This window comes from Macrotis lagotis, chromosome 2 (assembly GCF_037893015.1).
Source record: "Macrotis lagotis isolate mMagLag1 chromosome 2, bilby.v1.9.chrom.fasta, whole genome shotgun sequence".
Taxonomy (NCBI): Eukaryota; Metazoa; Chordata; class Mammalia; order Peramelemorphia; family Peramelidae; genus Macrotis; species Macrotis lagotis.
In genome coordinates, this window is record NC_133659.1 from 166,278,789 (window position 1) to 166,296,464 (window position 17,676).

General features: G+C 44.0%; 1 protein-coding gene across 2 annotated transcripts in view; it reads right to left on the reverse strand.

Moving 5' to 3' along the window:
• Nucleotides 1-17,676, reverse strand: part of INTS3 (integrator complex subunit 3) — a 36,107-nt gene that overhangs the window by 14,693 nt on the left and 3,738 nt on the right. Inside the window, exons 1-9 of one of the 2 annotated variants that reach the window (XM_074223455.1) lie at nt 13,971-17,103; nt 12,703-12,786; nt 12,303-12,386; nt 6,994-7,107; nt 6,758-6,842; nt 5,703-5,769; nt 3,024-3,168; nt 2,515-2,644; nt 1,163-1,260 (exon numbers count right to left, since the gene is read on the reverse strand). In XM_074223455.1, the coding sequence (XP_074079556.1) occupies nt 1,163-1,260; nt 2,515-2,644; nt 3,024-3,168; nt 5,703-5,769; nt 6,758-6,842; nt 6,994-7,107; nt 12,303-12,386; nt 12,703-12,786; nt 13,971-13,988 (825 nt within the window). In that variant the 5' untranslated portion in view covers nt 13,989-17,103. Of the gene's footprint in view, nt 1-1,162; nt 1,261-2,514; nt 2,645-3,023; nt 3,169-5,702; nt 5,770-6,757; nt 6,843-6,993; nt 7,108-12,302; nt 12,387-12,702; nt 12,787-13,970; nt 17,104-17,676 lie in introns of those variants that run through there. The other variant, XM_074223454.1, reaches the window with a different exon arrangement.

Genomic DNA, 17,676 nt, shown 5'->3' on the forward strand with positions numbered 1-17,676 from the left:
TTGAAGGGCAGTCACAGGGAAAGGAATCAAATTAGTTCGTGGCCCTGGGGCAAAAGAATCTGGAGTTCTTTTATCAAATAATGTTTTAAATTTATTTTATTTGATTATTTTAGTAATTCATAATTTATTATATTTATTATATTATAATTTAATAATTAATAACTCAATAAGATTAAGTACAGAAAGGAGGCAGGCCAGCCCCAGCAAGACACTCCTATTCAGACAAGAGCTGGCCTGAGTGGGCCTTGAGACACCTTCCAATTTAGATTTGATGATTTTGCTAAAGTCACAAAATTTCTCCAAATGAGGAAAAGAGTATTTGTAGTTGCCTCCTTCCTAGGATGACTGTAAGGATCAAATGAAAGTTTAAGTGCTTATTACATTGCCCCTGAGGTTTCCACTTAACCCTTGGCTATCCTTTTTTTTTGACTCTCTGCTTTTACTTTAACACAAAGGACACTTTCTTTCTTTCTTTTTTTTTTGGATTTTTCAAGGCAATGGGGTTAAGTGGCTTGCCCAAGGCCACACGGCTAGGTAATTATTAAGTGTCTGAGGTCGGATTTGAACCCAGGTACTCCTGACTCCAAGGCTGGTGTTCTATTCACTGTGCCACCTAGCCGCCCCACAAAGGACACTTTCTTTGCTTTGTCTGTGTCAACACCGAACATACTAAGAGATCCCAGGGGTCATGTCCAACAACAATCAAGACTTTTTTCTGATCCTGAATTGAGTTCAGTACTGTACAGATGAAAGTATTGGATGTTCAAATATTTATGGTGTCCTCCAAGTGATGGATAAACCTCTAAATCATCCCTGCCTCAACCCTCAACTACTTTCCCTCTAAATGGTGCCCAAGAACCACAAAATTCTGTCTTCTTGCTTCCTAACTGCAGGTGATAAAAGGATCACCCCAAAGGAAAGTAGACTAGAGGAAGAGAAGGAAAATAGGGTCTCCGGATGCTTTAATCCCTGGGATTGGTTACAGCTCTATGGAATTCCTCTTGAGAATTCATATTCATCCAGGCCTCAGTGCCTCTTTCTGGTGATCCTCATCTTGGTGGGACCTCTGGCCCCCTGCTCTATCTAGACTGCACTTGAGTCTGATGGGTGCCTCATAGAAAAAGACAAGGAGGGTCAGCTCTTCCAGGACAGCTCAACATACCCGGGATGTCATGAAGAGGAGTTTAGTCTCCATATCAGGGGTGAGGCGGCAGGCCAGGAACTTTCTAGATGTTCTTGACTGGAGAAGCTGTAGGACACCTGCATCAAGGGAAACACACACACAAAGATCTGAGGGCCAAAGAGAGTGGAAGGAAAATTCATTTGCCTGGGCCAGGGTCCCAAAGCAAGCAGCACTACTGTTAAGGAAGATTTAGGCTAGAGAAGGGACCAAGTAAGGTCTCTGTGCTCGCTGGCATGCCATGTCCTCCTGTTTCTAAGCAAAGACTATCTCTGAGTAAAGCAAAGTCAGCACATTCCACAAGGCCAAGCAGTGTCAACTCCAAGGAAAAGAATGAGGGGAGGGGGGAAATGGAGGAGTGCCTGGAGAAGGGAGGTTAGGAGCATATATTTGGGGGGAGCTTAACTAACATCTATGGATGACTATGCATTGTAAGGAAACTTCTCCATACATATACTAGCAATTTCTCTCCAGCCCTTCTATAGCCCAGACTGAGCCCATATGGGGAGCTCAGAGATTGAAGGAGATCAGATCACTTCATCTTTGCTCTTGGAGGGTCAGCTCTCAGTGCTGGTCTAACAGCACTAAACATTTAGGATTAAGGATGTATACCGGTGCTCCTGCCTCTTATGATTTCCTAGGTCTCTGAACAGTGGCCTAATATTAGATAGAGAAGGAGGAAATTATCAACTAAAAGTTCCAAGCCCTACTTGGCTCTCTCTTTTGCTCAGGGAGTAACCTGGGACCCTGGAGACTGGGAAGGAAAGGGAACAAGGCTAGGTCCATGCCTGATCTGGGAGAAGCAAACAGAGTCTCTTCCTTCCCCCAAAGAGATTACTGGGCAGTCTAGGCCCCTGGGATTGAAGACAATATTGCTGAAAGAGAGGGCCTCCTCTTGAAGACCTTGCCAAGACAGCCCCTCTACTGACTCAGCCTCATGTGCTGACCTCCAAACTCCTGTGTCAGCCAGAGAAGGAATTTGGGAACAAGCCAGTAGCTTACCTCCTGAGCCAAAGACTTGCTGGGAAAGGAGTAACTGCCCTACCTTTTTCCCCTTGGTAAAATTAACAACTAGTAACCAGAGCCTTAGACTAAGAGTATCACCCCCTCCTCTCCCTCTTCCCCAACCATGTGAAGTGTTCTTCTTCTTTTGGGATTCTACAACTTGGCTGGGCTTCATCAAAGATTTGCTTATTTTAAGTTGTCCATCTGACTGACAGGTTTTTCCCATCCATCAACTCACTACCTTCTCCACCCCAACTTCTCTGATTTTTTATCAATGGGTTCCTCACCTCTCCACCTCTCACTGAGAACATGTCCCAATTGCTATTTACCTGTGAACTGGGGGCTCAAGGCTTGAGGGTTATGGACAATATCTTTCCATAGCAGTTCAAACTCTGGTATCCTAGCAACATTCTGCAGGAGGCGCACCAGGTCCCGGCCAATCATGAAGCAGTCCATGAACTTGGGGGGGAAAGGGAAAAGAAGGCGGGGGAAGAGAACATAGATTGTTTACCTGTTAGAGGGAAGAAGGAACAGCATGTTCCAGGGAGAGAAAGAGGAAGGGAGGGTAGTAAAGCTGGATAATTCTAGTTAGTTTCTGGATTCTGGTTCCTAAACTCTTCTATAAAGAGAGTTGGGGTTTGAGATTGAGGCTCAAGAGGTCTCTGGCTACTGAAAAAGTCTTTCCCAGCTTTTGCTTAAGACAGATTCCCAGTTAAATTACCCTGATGGAGCCAGATCCTTCTTCCTTTTCCTTGTAGATGGGGTGAGGGTTGGGGGTAGAGGAGGCATGGGTGTCTCTATGTGCAAAGACCTTTCCCTGAGCTAACAGCTCTCTTACCCGCTCCCGAAGCAGTGAGATGCAGAAGTCCACCTCCTTTTGCCGAAGAGCCTGGAGCTGTGCAGTGCTATGGTGGTCTACGATGAGCCTCAGATAGGTGTACACCGCCATGGCAATGAGAATGCTGCTCTTCAGTACCCACTCTCTGCAGGGAGGCAGGAAGGCAGGCAGGACAATGGCACTTCTGCCCTAGCCATATATGCCCACACTCCACAATATAAGTCAAGTATGGCAGTTTTGCTTTAGGATATTCTCCTGAATAATCATTACCAGGAACTTTTCATAACTCCCACCCATAGTGACCAGGGCTTCCTAATTCATTGTCTGGTACCCAATGAAGAGAAATGCTGGATGAAAACTGGTCTCTTTAACCCATAACTATTATTTTATAGCTGACTGTATGTTGCTTTCTAAGTTATTTTCATGCCTCCCAAACTAGATGACAAGTTTCTCAATGGCCAAGAGTGTGTCTACTAATTTTTTCCCCATTATATTTTTCTAGTCAAGTCCTCTATCCACAGCTGAGATGGTTTCTGAGGGCAAGAAAGGAAGAAGCTAAGATAGGAGTCTAGGGGTCTTAGCAGTATGAGGTGCTCCTGGAATTTTTTCTAGTAAGTACTCAGCTTGAGAGCTTAGATACCAGTTCTGGGATTAGGTTACCCATATTAGGTTACCTAGAAGCAGAAAGGATTCAGAACAAAATAGTGTGGGGTGAATCAAAGATAGTGTTCACCCAAACTTAGAGATCCACACCTGATTTTCTCCATAATTCTGTGGCTAAAATAGAATATGGCAAGGACAAGCTGTCCGGGGTTCTCTGGGAAGCCAGGCAGCACCCCATTGGGCCTGGAACATGCTGTGCCAGTCTGGTGTCCCCATCCATCATCTCTGTCTTGGGTAGCACTTGCTCTAGACCATAAAGGCCATCAATCCCATACCCCCAGACAGTGAGTCATTAGCCCTAAATCACCAGCTGAAACGAGGAATATGAGCTTGATGGCCAAGCCCCACTTTCCCAGGAGTTAGGGCATTTCCCTAGGGGGGGGGGGGGAAATGAAAGAATTGGCTGAGTGCTGGTGTTCAATGAGGAGAGTAGGGGAGGAAGAGAGGCTAGGGCATTCTTGCACAAGGGATCAGACAGAAGACTTTAAGGTCCTAACTTTTAATAACTGCTTACTAAAGATTCTCTGGGTAACTCCCGACACTCTTAAATCTCAATACAGAAAATGGGAAAAAAATCTAGGAGAAAATTCCATGACAGGAGAAACAGGACTTTAAAGCAGTCAAGCAATACTCTGATAGCAGAGAAATATACTGGAACTGTTTTGGTTGTTTCCTAAAGAATATAAGCACCAGCAATGACACCAGGGTACCCATTCCTCATAACTGGCACCTTTGATACCATAGGTTCAACAGATCTTGCAAGGGAAATAAGCAGGACGAAAATGCTGGATAATGGTCTGAAGATTTTCTGTCAGTTCTTGTGATCTACATAATTAATTTGAGGGCCAACGTTATCAGAGTGGAAAGTCTATTAGACCAGAACCCAAGACACAAATAGTCACCAGAAAGAAGGGGAGAGAAGAGATCCAGGCAGAACCTGTCTGAGTCTCCCACACCTAGGGGTCCTCTCATGGATCCAGTCAGAGGGAGGTCCAAGGGGCTGCCTACACTGACTCTGGGCACCAGGGGGCACTGCACTGCAGCCTGGACACCAGCAACCTTATGCCTAGATTGGTCATTAAAAAAGCTGTTTCCCATCTCCCTGTGTATGAACTCTATCCCAAACAGCAGGGAGAATGGACATCTAAGGAAGGGAGAATTTAAAAGGCATCTGTCCTTCCCATTTCCACCTCTTAATCCTTTGCTATCATGGCTTCCACACACAGCTCAGGAAAGAGAAGCCAGGGAGTCGACCTCTGACCCCAGGACTGGAATAAATAAAGATGTGCATAAATACATGGGGTCAGCTACACAGACAAACATCCCTTGTGCAGAGAAGAGCCTGGAATGCTCCTGTGCCTTCTCCTGACAAGGTCTTCACTAAATCTTCTGGGATCTGGATCCTTTCAAATAAGTAGGAAAAAAGGGACTAGATCTGATTGCATGGGCACAAAAAACAAATTCTAGCTAAGGAAGGTCAGCACCTTCTCTTGACTTATATTTATCAAGAGTGACACACTTGGGTCACAGAGACAGTGTAGATCAGGCAAAACTTGAACCCAGGCCTTCTGGGTTCTTTGTTGACTACTCCATGGCAGTTTTACAAACAGTCCTGCAGGGTCTCTCGTGCAGGTGAGGGGTTTTGGGAGGGGCTCTCTTTTACTCCCTAACTTCCCTCATGTTGCTCTAGAAGCCATGGGGTGGACAACAGGCTCAGTACCTGCCAGGTCTGGCTGTTATGGCTGGCACTCAAATAAATTCCTTCCCCCTCCCCGCTAAAGACAAACATTCCAAGGAGGTTTGCATCAAAAATAAACCCTTATCAGATTAAGCTGGTTTTCTTTGGGCTTAGGGGTATTTTGGCAAGGACAGTGATTCCTGCTCCCTTCAACCCTGCTACTAGCCCCATCAATTGCCCCCTCTACACCAGTACCAGTTATGTTCTCTAGCTCAACTTAATCCTACAAGTAAAATCCCTATCTCCCCCTCCCCCGAATTCCTTAGGTTGGACCTCACCTCTGCTCTGTCAGGATCTCCAGGACATTTTCTGCCAGCCAAATGTTTTTTGCAGTCACATCTCCGCCTAATCCCAAAGGAGAGAGAGAAGATGGAGACCCAGAAAAGGACCAAACATTGTGAGACTATGGCTTGGTGAACACAATCCTCTCTTTCAACTCTTCTTCTGATCCCAGAATCCCCATCCTAGAACTTGCTTCCCAAGGGTTAGCCCTAGACAAGCACCCAAGGAGGGACCAAGTGCTGGAATGGAATGCACTTGATGGATGGGAACACCAGACTGGCAGAGTTGGGTTGGCAAGCAGACACAAGACAGCAGAAAGGGATTGTGCCAGCTGTAGACTGGAGGGTGTGGAGGAGGTCCTGTGTCTAGTCTTATGACCAGCCCCAGAAAACAGAATAGCCATCAAAGACACTCTAGACCTTATTATAAGCCCCCCCCAAAAAACAAAGGTTCAGTCTTCAAAAAAGTTCAAAAACCTTTCTGTTGACACAAGCCAAGGACATCCAAAATATCCACCACACGGCAAGAGAATCCCCCACTGGAAGTTCGGCTTTCCAGGTCTTGCCTGGGTGAATGGCTAGAGTAGACCTTACAACTCTGGGCCTGTATACCTCATTCCACTCTAGGGAACTGGCACAGATGGTACAGAAACTGACAACAACATATAAATCTAAATGTCAAGGTCTGTTTGGTGCCAAGGAGACATGGCTGGTTCCCTTCCATCAGATGTCACTGCGGGATGGAGTCACCTTCCTATTTTCCTGTCTTGGCTACCAAGAAACCTGGGGAAAAGTTTGGCTCTAGTGAACAATTAATCTCCTTTTGGGTCTCAAATGGAGCAGAGGAAGGAAAACTGAGGCAGAAACTAACTTTAGGAGTTCCCTGAGATTTTAAGGCAACCCTTTATCACTATCTAGCTCCACAGGGATGCCTGAATCACAGGAAGGTGACTAATGATTCTCCAGGGACGTCCTCAATCATGCCCATCTCCTCACTTTCCTGAGTTTCTTCCACTCTGCCTTTCTCCTTTCAGTTCCCCACAAAAACGCACCTGCAATCTGTTTCATGAATGTCATGCAAACACCATCAGCTCCGAGAACTCCACTTTTCACCAATTCCCGGACCAACCACACCAACTACAAGAAAGAAAATGATCACTGGAAAGTGAATCCTGGAATGATGGGAAAAGGCTGATCTTGAGGCTACTGAGGTGAGGACTGTGCCCTCCTAACTCCTTCCCCAGACTCCTTCAAAGGCCCTCTTTCTGGCCATCCCCCTCAGCCTCACCTGGGTACGGCAGGTATCTTGCAGCTTCAAATACTTTTCCATAAGGATTTGATTGATCTTGTTGAGGACAATGTTCATGCCATCTCGACTGACTAGTGCCAAATCTCGGTAACACTGTGAAGTGAGAGTGTGATAGTTGATGTAGAGGATCAAACAAGCAGAGGGCAAGCCTTTCATCTTCCCAGGATCTCCCCAACACCCCACAAGAGGTCCTCGAAGGGCCAAAAAGAAGGTCCCCATTCTAGAGTTTTCTTATGCTTGGTCCCTGCCTTTTCATGGAGGATAGTGGATGGGAGCTATTGGCTTAATGAAGTTCGGCTGGGACAGGGGGCATGAGCTAGCCATTTAAAAGGCAGGAAAACTTGCTGAATAGAACTCCATTTCTGCCCCTCACCAATCATTTTCAGGAAGTACTATTCTATTGAATGAAGAGCAAAGCCAGGCAGGGGCCACCTGTTTTTCATGTGCTACTCAAAGGTCACAGTGGAACCTTATGATGCTCTGAGCACAAACAAGATCCTAATGAAGACTGTTGGAACTGAGTCAAATACATAAAGTTCTGGGAGATGGGCAGAGACAGGGGCCGCTGGGACAAGAGAGAGAGCATCACCCTGTGTCAGAGACATAATCCATGTTTCGCTATCTCTTGTCCATCTAGATGGTCTTTGGGGGAAAGGCTCCCTGAAGAGGCCTCTATTTTACCACCAGAAAAGGGAGGTTGCCTATGTCAGATCCACTCTTAGTTAGAAACTCAAGAGACTGGCTGTGTGTCCCTCTTTCCCGGACTCTATGTTTATCATTTCATCTCAGCTTGGGAAGTTCTACCTGTAGAACAGCACAGTAGAGAACCATGATCGTGGGTAGGGCTGGGGGCACCTAGCCTTCTAAGTGGCATAAGAAGAGAAAGAAAAAGATGGCTATGTTTTTTTTGTTAGCAGGCCAGTGAGAGACATGCTGACTAGGAGATACCCCACTAGTTTCCCAGATAGTCAGAAGAAAGGCTTTCAAGATTAGGCAGGGAAGGAAAAGAAGTTGCTGATGGTGGGGTGCAGGGAGAACATATGGAAAAGGGAAGAGTAGGTGAATCAATTTCTTTTTGGTCCCCACATTTCCAAACCCCTTTCTCTGCTATATAGGCCCTCCCCACAATGTCAGAATCTGGTTGCTCCATTCAGCTTTCTCAGAAAAAAACTAGAAGTTCAGCAAAGAATTACATCTGATTGTTCTAATCTTCCCCTGCCCCCATCCCAGTCACAGATGATCTGAGCAAACAGCAAATACTTGGGAAGCCTCAATTTTTTCCTCCTGCCTCAGGATAGCAAATGATCTGAGCAAGTATAAGACACTCAGAGATCCTTAAGCTGATTTTGTGCCATGACTCCTTCCTACACCAAAAGTCTGATTTTTCTTTGCCCTTGTGTAATACAAGGGAACGGGGAATTTATGGCTGCAAACAAGGCAACAAGGATGTGTTAAAAGATATCATGAGGTGGCTGCTGCCAACCTGCAAATATCTGAGGAACCACTGCAGCATTCTGTGCCATGAGCAAGTCAGAGAATGAATGAGGAGGCCAAGAACAGGTGGGCAGGAGCCTGGCTGGAGACAGAGATAGATGGAGTGAAAATGTACTTTCAATTGATAATGAAAACACAGCATCCTCAAGCCAGGAAGACTGATGTCAAGGGTAGGAGAGATGTTCAGAAGCTCAGGGGTGTCAGAGGACAAAATGGTGCTGCTTTGAGAATTTGGCTTCAGCAGAAGGTATAGGATCCCATACTTTCAACACTGGTACCAGATGGCAACTGGATAGGATGACTACCACCCTCTTCATGTTGCCAGTCATCTTGACAACCTGTGTGCCAGGCTCAGCAGCTGGCCTGGGAGAGAAGCAGATGAAGGAGAACTTTGGGTGGGATGGGAAGAAGGCAGGTAAAAAGGAGGAAAAAAGGTGGCAGGGGACAGGAAGACAGAGGGGATGATTTTGGGCCTATGCTTCAATAGCTCCAGAGAAAAGACAAGAAACTGTCCCCCTGAGATGGACATTAGTCTTTACCCGATGCCAAGAGATCTAGCTGCCTTCATGCAACTCTAGAGCCAACAGAGAATATAGGCTAAAGCTGGACACCATTCCCTCTATCAATATCAAGAGTTCCTGAATCCTAGCAGCATCTACCACTGTGTCTGATTAAAGTAGGACACAGGGCAAGAAACAGACCCAGAGGGTATAAAGCTTCATGAGGTGGTTAGGCAACCCTTTGGATATAGTGCAGGACCTGGAGGGAAGGGAACAAACAAGGATTTATTAAGCAAGGAACTATGCTAAACACTCTACAAATTTCACAACAACCCTGAAAGGTACTTGCTATTCTTTTCTTCATTTTGTGGATAAAGAAACTGAGACAAACAGTGATTAAGTGATCAAACAGCCACTATCTGAGATCCATTGCTCTATCCATTTCACCAGCTAGCTGCCTTCATAAAGCCCGTCTCATATACTTACTGGCTGTATGATCTTGGGCAGGTGTCACTTAATCACTGTGTGACTCAGTTTCCTCATCTGTAAAATGGGGATAACAAGAGCATCTTTCTCTATAAGGTGTTGTGAGCATAAAATGAGATGATAATAAAGCACTTTGCAATACTTCAAGTGCTGTATAATATTACCATTATTACTGACTGCTAGTTCAGAGTGCTAAATGCCTATAACCTACTTCATTCCCTTTCTCTTAATCACTGCTATCTTTTCTTCCTTCTGAGGAAGACCATCACTGAAGCCAAATACCTCTCCTTCTTCTATTCTATCCTTGATAGCTTGTGTATCTACAAGGTCAGCTTCAGGGCCTCATGATTCTGCTTGCCAGCAATGACTAGAGCTTAGTCTCTGGCTTTCTTGAGGCAGGTTTCTAGTGAATTCCAGATTCACTCTCCTCTGACACCAACCAGCCCACTAAGTCTTTAGCCAATGAAGATTCACAGAGTAGATTCTTAAATCAGTCCTGAGGTTTCACTGACATTCCAAAGACAGGGTTAAATCCAAATAAGTCCTTGGAAACAGTCTCTCAGCTCTAATCTGCAGCCTAACACCATCATTTTAGTTTAAGCAACATTCCCTACTCTAACCTCCCTCCCTCCCCCGAGAAGAAAAACAATAACAATAAAAACAACCTGTGGGAGGAGGAGGAGATGTTTTAAAAAAAATGGTCACTCTTTCTGGGGAAAGATTAGAGCCCTAAGGAGATGAAACACTGACTTTTCAACCAAACCCTGATGTAGTTCAAGGTCCCTAATGAGTCACACTGTCTTCCGGCACCCCTCCCTCAGCCCTGCCTATGTTTTCCACACTCCCCTAAAGATTCCTCTCCAACTAGCCTTCAGTCTCCACCTCCCCATATCCAAGAGGTCAGATCTGAGACTGTGCCTAGAGACTGAATCAGGGTGCTTGCTTCAGCAGCACATATACTAAAATTGGAACATGTGGAGATTAGTGAGACTGAATCAGGACACAGAGGGCTCTCAGCTAAAAACCCCTGGTCTCTGAGTTTGAATTCTGGTCCTGTTGCCAACCCATTGTTCAACCTAGAGTTTCAGATATCTAATCACTCTGAGGCTTTGTTTCTTTATATGTGCCATAGAAACAGGGCTCGCTCCTTTTGAAGGGATAGGAGACATGCTGGTCTCCTGGGAAAGCTGGAGCACCACATAAGCATTTGCTGTGCCAGCTCTGTATGCTCCAATGCGCCAAGTGCAGAGAAAATCTGGGAGCACTCCCATCATCAAGGCCTATTTATTTGCAATTACTTGGTATGATTCACATCTCAGCTTTGAAAAAATTATTCACTTTCCAAAGGCAAAAACTAATTACAAATGTAACTAAATTAGATGTCAAATGCAATTTTAAAAAACAACAGAAAAGCAGACCTTAATCCCCTCTCTAAAACATCATGACTTCACTCATCCCCATTTTGTCTTCCAGTTTGCTAACAAATCTGAGTGAAATGAGAGAGACTAGACTTGATCATGGCATGGCTTTTAAACACCAAACGGGTCAAGCATTCATCTGCAGCACTCCGGATGACATATTTAGGTTTGAAATGAAGCTCAAGTCATGGGATAGCCTGGCTAGCCTTGGGAATTCAAAGGAAGTCTGGAACTGAACAATAATCTCCCTTCTTCCAAGACCTTACTTTAACTGGCATCCCTGTTGAATATAATGCAAACACATCTGTTTCTTTTCTTCACCTTCAGGTCCTCAACTCAGGTCTGCAGAGTCCACAGGCACTTTGTCCTTGATTCTAACAGCTAGGTGGATATTGAACAGAGAGCTAGACTTGTGATCAGGAAGATCAAAATTGAAATCCTGCCTCAGACATATGCTAAATCCTGAACAAGCCATTTAACTTTTCTCAGCCTCAGTTTCCTCATCTGTAAAATGGGTTTAATAATAGTACCTATCTTAGAGAGTATTTATGGGGATTAAATGAGATAACATATAAAGTTTTGAAAATGTCAAAAGCAAAATAAATGCTAGGGATAGGCTCTATGCTTCCTTCCTTTTGGGGGGGGGAAGGGAAGAGAAAAATGCATTTAATTTTTTTTTTTTTGGTATGTACAACTCCTGAGAACACAGACAGAAAGATATGAGGAGAAGATGACACTTCATGGAAAAATTACAGGTCTAAGGTACTCTGAAGGGTCGTTTTTTTCCTATTTCCAAGCCTCCCAAGACTCCATTTAAACCATGTCTCAGAGAATCTCTGAATAAGCCCCAGAGAATTCACATTCTCAAACACCCTACATTCTTTAACAGCTCATCTAAACTTGATCTTAAACTGCCTTGGGGAGAGACTAAATCTACTGGTCACTCTCCTTTCCTGACTTAGTAACTCTTACTGAGTTTCTGCTTTGCTTTCTTGGCCCTAAACAATCCCAGTCTAGCTTTCCTCTTGGTTCCTGATTTTCCAACCATCTTACTGCCTTTTGGCTTCTTTGCAATCTTCTTGACCCTCTTTAGCCCTGGAATCTAGAGCTAGGGGTGAGACCCTAAGCAGAGGCTGACCAGTAAGAATAACAGGAGAATGAGTACACTTACAAAATGAGGAGATGGTAGGGAGAAAGTAATGAACAACCAAATGTGGTAGAAAGATAGGAGGCTGAGAGGAAGGGGAAAAAAAGAGCTTTACCTATTCTCTTCCTTGCCTGTCACAAAACTATATACAAAACAGGAAACTCCCCAGCCTATCTCTATAAGGTAAGTTCCCCAAGTCAAGATCACATCTGGAAAGAACAGAGTTGCCAGTGGGAATATTACCTTTTGGGCTTGACTGGGTTCTGTAAGAACAAGGGTAAAGAGTCCCAGGCAGATCTCTTCATGCTGGGGAGGCCCTTTGCACACCTGGATAGGAGGAAAGAAGGAACAGTTGTCAGTCACAGGCCAGTCAATTTCAGAAACAAATCCAAACCTTGTGACTCCAGGAGAACTTGGGACTAGAAATCTTTCTCCCTATGTTGGATGTAGACCTCTCCCTTTCAGTCTGGTGGACAGGAATCATGGATCAGTCAAAGAAAAGTAGGGGCCTTCCCAGGGACTTATCTTGCCTTTGTTCAACTTTCATATGGTAGAAAAAGAGTTTGAACTTGTTACCCCTTTCCCTGTTCCATATTCTTGGATCTATTTCCCAACAACCACAGGTCCAAGGTTAATGACTCACATGGGCGTTGAGGGCATCATTGGCCTCTCTTTCAGAAACACCACTGGTCATCGATGTCACGATGCTCATGCACCTTTCCAAACGCTGCAGAGAGGTGGAAGAAAAGAGAGTGTGAGGGGGTATGAAAAACTGACTTGAGGGAAAACAATATACCAAACCAAACACCACAAAGGGTTCTACCTAGACCTAGATGTACAGCCTCTACTCCATAGCAAATCTAGTATGCTGTTAGCACTGGGAACACTTTAGCTATTGTTCCCTAACCTTGAAAAGCTTTGATTTTTCTACCATAGCTAATAGCAACAAATTTCAATAAATATAGCAAAGATCCTGAGTGAAGTACAGGAACTTTGCCTTTCCTACCACTCTAATCAGTTTGGGTTTTTTTTGTCATTGCCTTGGAAGTTAAGCCCAAGTCTGTTTTGAGAATGGTTTTTCATTGTTTGTGCTATCATTGTTAGAAGAGGATGAAACCCAAAAGAGTTTTACTAGATTTACTTCCATCTTCAGTTAGATTTTATGTTTCCACAAAGCATTTTTGTCCAGAGCTGGTTCAGGAGTACCTACAAGGGAATAACCAATTCAGCAACAGGGACATATGGGTAAGATCAAAATGGTCAGCACCTTATTTTAACCACTGCTCCTCCCCCAACAAGCCCTTGATCTATCCCTGTTCAGCATGAACAATTAGGAAGGAGCTCCCACAGCTTCAAAACTCCAAGGAGAGGCCCAAAACATGATCCCAGAATCATTCAGATGAGTTTAAGAGTTATCTACCTCCAACCCTGAAGCCTAACTACACCCCTAAGTAGGTCAGACCAGAGTGTGCCAAGTAAGAATAAATTTCACTTGCATAGGTGTAAGAAGGGTAAAGTGTGAAATCAGATGCAAGTCAAACTGTGATTCCCACTCCAACCCCCAGGCTACCACCAGCTAGCTCCAACACTTTGTGGAGAAGGGGGAAGGGGAGAAAAAGCAAAGCTCTCACTGATGAACACCCAAATGAATATGCCTCTCTTTATATATCATCCCTCTCCATCCATAAACCTCCTCAATTTCTGTAATAACAGTTCAGGCCCCAAAGGAAGTAAAGTTGTTCAATGCTGAAAAGCCACCAGCCTTTCTCTACAGAGGAAAAGCAACAAGCAAAGTGAAAGTGGGCAAGATTTCAGAATAGGCAGCAGGCCTCCTGGGAATCAAGTATGCCTTTCCAAGAGGTAATCCTTATAGAACCAAAGGAGCTAAGGAAGAAAGGTAAATAACAATACCTGGACATCTTCATACATTCACAGGTTGATTTGGAAAGATGAAAGACCTTCCAGAATTGAACCCAAGAAGGCCTAGAAGAACCTTACACAAACAGTGCTTCTAATAACAGCCATTTCCCAAATGAAGCCCCAAACTGTAAGGCACAGACAAGCTGAACTCCCTGATCTTGATAGAGTAGCCAGGGTCTCCCACCTGCTTTCCCACTGCAAATTTCCCACTGCAGAAGAGATGGGGGGATATGATAAAGGATGGTCCTATAATAAAGTTTTAGCTAAGCAAGGTCCTAAGCCATAGATAATTTGGTCTGCAAATATAATTGGAAACATTAAGACCTTGAGCAAGGTCTCATTCCTACACTTTGAAGGGCAAAGTCAATTGTACAAGTTAATGCCTGGGAAAGGAGGAAGGGAGGAAGGGAGGAAGGGAATGGCTCCTTGGAAGGGAAGGATAAGAAATCTGATAGGATGGACAAGGACATCAGGAAATAGACTCCCCTCAAAGTGTCTATATTCAGTGAATCAAAATCAACCAGTGCTATCTCCCCAAGTTGAGGAAATTCTTTTTAAATCAGAAAATGTTTCAGGGAGATGGGAAAGCTAGGTACTCTCTTAGATGAAAAGAGCAGTGGACAGGCACACCAATGTAGCATTCCCTCCCTGATCTCTTACCTCACCCCAATTTTAAGGCATCCAATCATAACCTCTGACCTGTACTGCTGCAGTAAACTCAGAGTGAGTCTTTTATGACAATCCCTCAGAGGGCTGAGTAAATATTTACTATCTCCAGGAGCTTCTAATCTGATTTTTCTAGCACTAAGTACTAGTGGACTGTGGTTTCCATAACAGCCATAATGGATAGGATTTGGGACGTATGACTCCTCTACAGAACTGAGATACTCAGTTCATTCATTTGGAAGAGGCCTCTCTACTTTCATCCTTCCTGGTCACTCAGTTAAGTTCGGAGCATAGGGCCAGAGAGGATGTCCTGGTGCAACTGTGTATATTGTTTCCTTGAGGGAGACAGCAATAAGAGTCTCAGGGGAAACCCATGGCCCTGAAGAACCAAATTCCACTGCCATGGAGAGATCAAAGAACATACAGAGCAGAGCCTCACCATGACAGCGGAGCTTAAATATGCCTTATTCATAAACCATTTGCCAAAGAAAGTATATTTTTAAATGAAATAGAAAGCTGAAAAATATCAAAACTCTTATTTCCCAGGGCTTCTCATAACTAAGATGAATTCTCACTGAGGATCCTCCCCTCCTGGTACTTTGCCCTACCTCCACCTACTTCTCCCCAAATTCTGCCCAGAATCTTGCTCATGGTCTAAAGGGTTCTTTTTTGGAACCACAAATTCCCAACTCTTGCACTACTTACCCCAGTCCCCCAATGGGCTGACTCCTCCCTCAGTTAGTAATGAGGAAAGCTGATCAGGAATAGAGATGGCTCCTAAGAATTGGAGCCAGAGTATCAAAATTCCTAGGGATGGAGGGAAATTCACATTCTCTGAGCCTGGGGTATTCTTACCTACTGTTCCAAACCTGAGAACTCTAAAAGACCCTTCCCTCTAATCACATCAGAATCTGAATCTTCCTAACAACCCTTATGTGTAGAGCTCATTCTGGCTGCATTGATACATTTGGTTCTTAACTTTTCCAGGGCTTTTTTTGTGGATACATGTTGTCTCTGCCATTGACTTAACTCCTCTGGGGTTGACAGTGGGTCTCTTTCCTTACTATCTTCCTTCAGGGCCTAATTCGAGTGTTCAAAAACACTGACTGATTTTATGGAAAGCTACCCCTGCGTTCCTGGGTAGCAGATGAGATCATACAGGGCAAAAAAGCTACAGCCACAAAGAGCAGCAGTGGGTCATCATGCACTCACTAAACCCAGGGCCCTGTGGAAGGGCAGCGTTGTGAGACAGAGAGAGGGAGGAGAAGCCACAACCCTTGCCCTGGGCGAAGAAGCAATGAAACTGGCTTTGGTGGGATGTAAAAGTAGAAAGAGCAAGGAGGGGATAAGGATGCTTGAGACATGGTGGGGGAAAAACCTTCAGATTAGGAAAACAGAGATCACTTGCTAAAAAGTCATGAGAATTCTAGGTAATCACAAAGAACAAGAACAATAAATACTTCCTCCCCTGGCCATCCATATTGCATCTACAAGCAAATGTATCATTTGATTCCCTCCAGTGAGATTCAACTGAGGAAAATGGGAGGCTGCCCCAGGTGTAGGCCAGGATGTATGGAGACTGGTTCTACCTTAGTCTGTAGCTGGGGGCTCTTCATCTATTTTTTCTTTTTATATTTTGAAACCTATATTTCAATGTAATTGATTTCCTTGGTAATCCTACTTAGTTTTATGCCCTTAAAAACATGATTCTGTAGCAGGGATCTGTGGGCTTCTTAACCAGACTGCCAGAAGGGTCCACAACAAAGAAAAGATTAAGGACCCTTGGGCTAGAGGATAATTTCATCAGGGTCTAGGTCTGGGGGAAAAATCACAGATTCTCACCAAAATCTCAGAAACCTTTCTTTAACTGGATAAAACTAGATAATTCTCAATTGTCCACAGAAAAGAAAAAGAACAGTACTAGGTTTGTAATAGGTAATACTGTGAAGCATCACAATATGATCGGTAAGATCCTTAGTCAGTCAGAAGGACTTGGATCAGAGGCCTAGATTTAATTCCTCTTGATTGTGCAAATCTGGACAAGTCATTTTAACCTCTCTGAATCCCACCTATAAAACAGGGAGAGCAACACTTGCACTCTCTCTACTTCAAAGATTTAATGTCAAATAGATCACTTTGTAAACTTCATAATGCTATATAATTGTAAGAGATAGCTGACAGAGCAGTGGCCATGTTTAAATCAAAGACAATTCCAAATATGGATCAATGCCAAAGTGATTTTTTTACTTAGTTTGGGAATGAATCAACCTATTTTTAAAAGCATATTTACTTTCCAAATTCTGTCCGCTGTATCTACTACATAGACTGATGATGGGGAAGGGGGAGGATTAGTTTAGAAGCATGGTAAATGCTTCTAAAGCATTTAGAAGGGAAGGTCAATTAACACGAAAAATTTTGTTGTGGATTATTGAGTTACCAGTCTTTAGTCATTTTCAGTTAAACTTAAACCTCATTTCATTTTTTTAGGTTTTTGCAAGGCAAATGGGGTTAAGTGGCTTGCCCAAGGCCACACAGCTAGGTAATTATTAAGTGTCTGAGGCCGGATTTGAACTCAGGTACTCCTGACTCTAGGGCTGGTGCTCATTCCACTGTGCCACCTAGCCACCCCAAGACTTTTTTTCTAGTTGTGCTACCATTAATTAATTAGCAGCTATAGGAAAGAATGTAGGGCAATGGATGAATTTGGAAGAAACTTTAGAAATTATCTAGTTCAGCTCTCATTTGATGGATGTAGAAATAGAGGTACAAGAGGTTTTGACCCAAGGAGCCAAAGCCAGATCTTCCATCTCCAAATCAAATCCAAGATGATCTCTGATGAGAAAATGTTGAATTAGGATAAACAAAAGAGGTGGAAATGGTGGGTTAAAATGAGGTTTAAGGGGTGGCTAGGTGGCACAGTGGATAAAGCACCGGCTTTATCAGGACTCAGGAGTACCTGGGTTCAAATCCAGTCTCAGACACTTAATAATTACCTAGCTGTGTGGCCTTGGGCAAGCCACTTAACCCCATT